This window comes from Anopheles aquasalis, chromosome 3, assembly GCF_943734665.1.
Source record: "Anopheles aquasalis chromosome 3, idAnoAquaMG_Q_19, whole genome shotgun sequence".
Classification (NCBI taxonomy): Eukaryota; Metazoa; Arthropoda; class Insecta; order Diptera; family Culicidae; genus Anopheles; species Anopheles aquasalis.
The window spans coordinates 14,706,921-14,710,000 of NC_064878.1; the positions used below are offsets into that span (position 1 = coordinate 14,706,921).

General features: G+C 46.8%; 1 protein-coding gene across 1 annotated transcript in view; it reads left to right on the top strand.

The window, feature by feature from the left end:
* The first annotated feature begins 2,419 nt into the window (after positions 1-2,419).
* LOC126577567 (ATP-dependent DNA helicase Q1-like) overlaps positions 2,420-3,080 on the top strand; it is a 2,313-nt gene continuing 1,652 nt past the window's right edge. The window contains exon 1 of the mRNA XM_050239257.1: positions 2,420-3,080. This exon is cut by the window's right edge and continues 73 nt beyond it. Within this exon, the coding sequence (XP_050095214.1) occupies positions 2,505-3,080 (576 nt within the window). The 5' untranslated portion in view covers positions 2,420-2,504.

Consider the following 3,080-nt stretch of genomic DNA (forward strand, 5'->3'; position numbering starts at 1 on the left):
ATCGAATCGATGATTGAACGCGCGCGCGCGATTGTGGCACTTGTTATAATAGTATATGAATGAGTATGACAGCCTCCAGCCAACATCAGGCCAAACGATGGCAAAATCAAATCCATCTCGATCACTAAAGTGTTCAACTCATCAATCGCTCATCCCCATACCGTGTTCTCGACAGTCGATGGCCGCGGTGACCTTCGACGGTGCGGCAGAACGATGTCACGAGGAATCTCTAATCTAACGCTCTGTGGCAGACACGCGGTTCTACCTCCACAATGAAGGCCGCTCGGCGTAGCCGCAGCCCAATGGTGTCCGAACTTATTGTTCGTTGACATCGGGGACAGGAAGGCGTAAATTCAATTAATGTTTTTGGAATTTCGAAAAAAAAGGAGACCGTCATTGTCATGATACTATATGGTTCGACTTTTAGACATGTCAGCTGGCAGAAGTGTCTCGTACCTGTCGGTTTTTCGGATAATTGTAGCTGCTAGATGTGGGCCACACGTTAATCCGGGGCCAAAAATGGTGCAATTTTGATGATTCTTTTTCGAGAAGCACTAATAAGTGACTTACTGTTCAATGATTTCCATTTTTTGGAAACATTTCAATCAATTTTTCTTTTCTCTTGAATTTATCTGCTTTTCCTAGAGTGCATTCATTTTTAATCTAACCCGGTTGCTAAGATCTATCCATTCTCTCCATTTCTACTGCCGCCCCATTTCTTAGCCTACTCGAACCAACCTAAGCCATCTGTCACAATGAGCTAGCGAAGGATTAGTGTGTCCTGGATCTATTCAAATAAAAAAAAGCATGATCCAGCGCCAACTACACCCGCTATAGTGGTGTGGCTTAGCGTGTCGCATTCAATTAGTACTACACGTGAATTATAATAAACGATCCACATGTCATCCAGGCATTTGCAAGCATTGAGCCAGCAGCAACCAGGAGTATACGCATGACAGTGTCATATGGGACTTGATTAGGTATTTATCAAACGCATTAACACGGATGGGTGGTTTTTGCGGGGTGCGATATCACGCTTCTCAATGTGTGAACAGTTGAAACGCATTAAAACGGAAGCTCTCGACGATGCTTTGGCAATTCGGTTCGCGTCCGGTCGTTTCAGCTAACATTCAGCGGTGGGGCATAAATTTTAATGCGCGTCTAATAACGCTTTCGCTCACACCATTGAGCACCATGTAAATATAGTGCCATTTAGACGGGAGTTTTTTTTTTAGTCATTCATATTCACTACGTTGAATTATGTGTGAAGTATCGTCCCATTTTATGGTGACTCGCATAGCATACGTTCAGCGACCGCACCGCACCGCACCTCATATGGAAAGCCTCACACCATTGCTATGCTCATAATTACACGAACACATTTTTTAAGCTGCTCGCCCCTCGCTCTCCTAAAGCCCTCTCGAAATTAATCGATTGGTTTACTTACCATTTCACTGTCCTGGCACCCATATGACCCAGGAGGACCGTCACGGAAGGGCGAAGTGGTGAATTGTGGGCCGAGGATGTTCAATTTTAAAATCGGCATAATTAACTTTGCTCGCCAACGAGCCACTGGCATGGTAGAACGCGTGGTAAGTGGGCACCGAATGTCCGCGGAGCATGGGACGTAAGTGGGTCACAAAAGCAGCGGAAGGGATGAAACCCAAAAAAAAGGAAAAAAGAGGTTCCAGCCAAAAAAGCCATATGAACGCATTCGGGTGCATAAGTATGTGCAGGCATAAATTTGATTGCCGTCCGTCCAACCAGCCAATCCTCGCGGTTCCGGCCGAATGAGCGCGACCCACTGAAAATCCACGCTGAAGCTCATAATTGCTGCAATAACGATGATTACTACTTCCCGCGGGTCGATTCACAGCAATATGGTAGCAACATTCGTATTACGGCCACGGCGACAGGGCTCGCATTTACAGATGAAGGACCGCGTGTAACTTTACCGCAACACTCAACCACGAGTGTGCGGGGAGCGCGAGTTGAGGTTGCTACAAGATTCGCCTGGCGAAAGCCGAGAGGACAATAAGTGAATCAATCAACACCTGTTGTGCAGGGGCTCAAATTAAAAGTCCACCAAATGCAGGTCATGGTTTCGGTGCGTAAATTTCGAATCGATTTACTTATTCAATCAAGTTATTAGCTCGTAGCGTCAAATCGAATTAACCAACGAATGCACGTGGGAATTCCTTTTCTACCCTTTCCCTTGTACGTGTCCTAACGAATGAATTTATTTCATGAATCAGTTTGCTATTTTTCCATTTCGTTGTTCTTCCACGTGGAGTACCAACACGTCGTCGGTTGCTAAAATTTTAAATTCATACGCTATAATTCTATCCTATAAACCAATGATGTTGTCGAACGTCAACGGTTGCTATAATTTAATAAAAACAAACAAAACACGCGGGTTGCGGCTTCGAAGATGGTCCCGCGATCAATCGAACTGAAGAAGGATTTTAGAACCTTTTCTTAACCGAAATTACCACCCACCCACGATGGACGAGGTGTTTTTCACCTGCACGGACGAGGAGTTGTCCACGCACGAGGTACAAATCAACCGGAAACTCGGCGTAATCACCCAAAAGATCGACCGGCTTAAGCAACAGAAACACCAGCTGCTTAAGTGCTTAGAAACGATCCAGAATTTACGCATCCGGCGCCAGTCGGACCAACTGCAGCAAAACGATTGGGATAAGGAAAGTTTCGACTGGTCGGACTCGGTGCGGAAAACCCTCTCGGAGGTGTTCCACTTGAAGGACTTTCGGCCACAGCAGCTGCGCACGGTCAACGCTCTACTCGCCGGCCACGACGTACTGCTGCTTGCTCCGACAGGCGGTGGCAAGAGTCTGTGCTTCCAGCTACCAGCCTTGATCAGCCCGGGCCTAACGGTCGTCATATCACCGCTGGTTTCTCTCATGGAAGACCAAGTGTGGTCTCTGCAAAAGCTGAAAGTAGCCGCCAAGCTGCTGTGTAGCAGCACCGAACGATCGGAAGCGAATGAAATACTGCGATCGATGGGCAACCCTTCACAGAATACTTTGAAGCTACTCTACGTAACACCGGAGCGGATG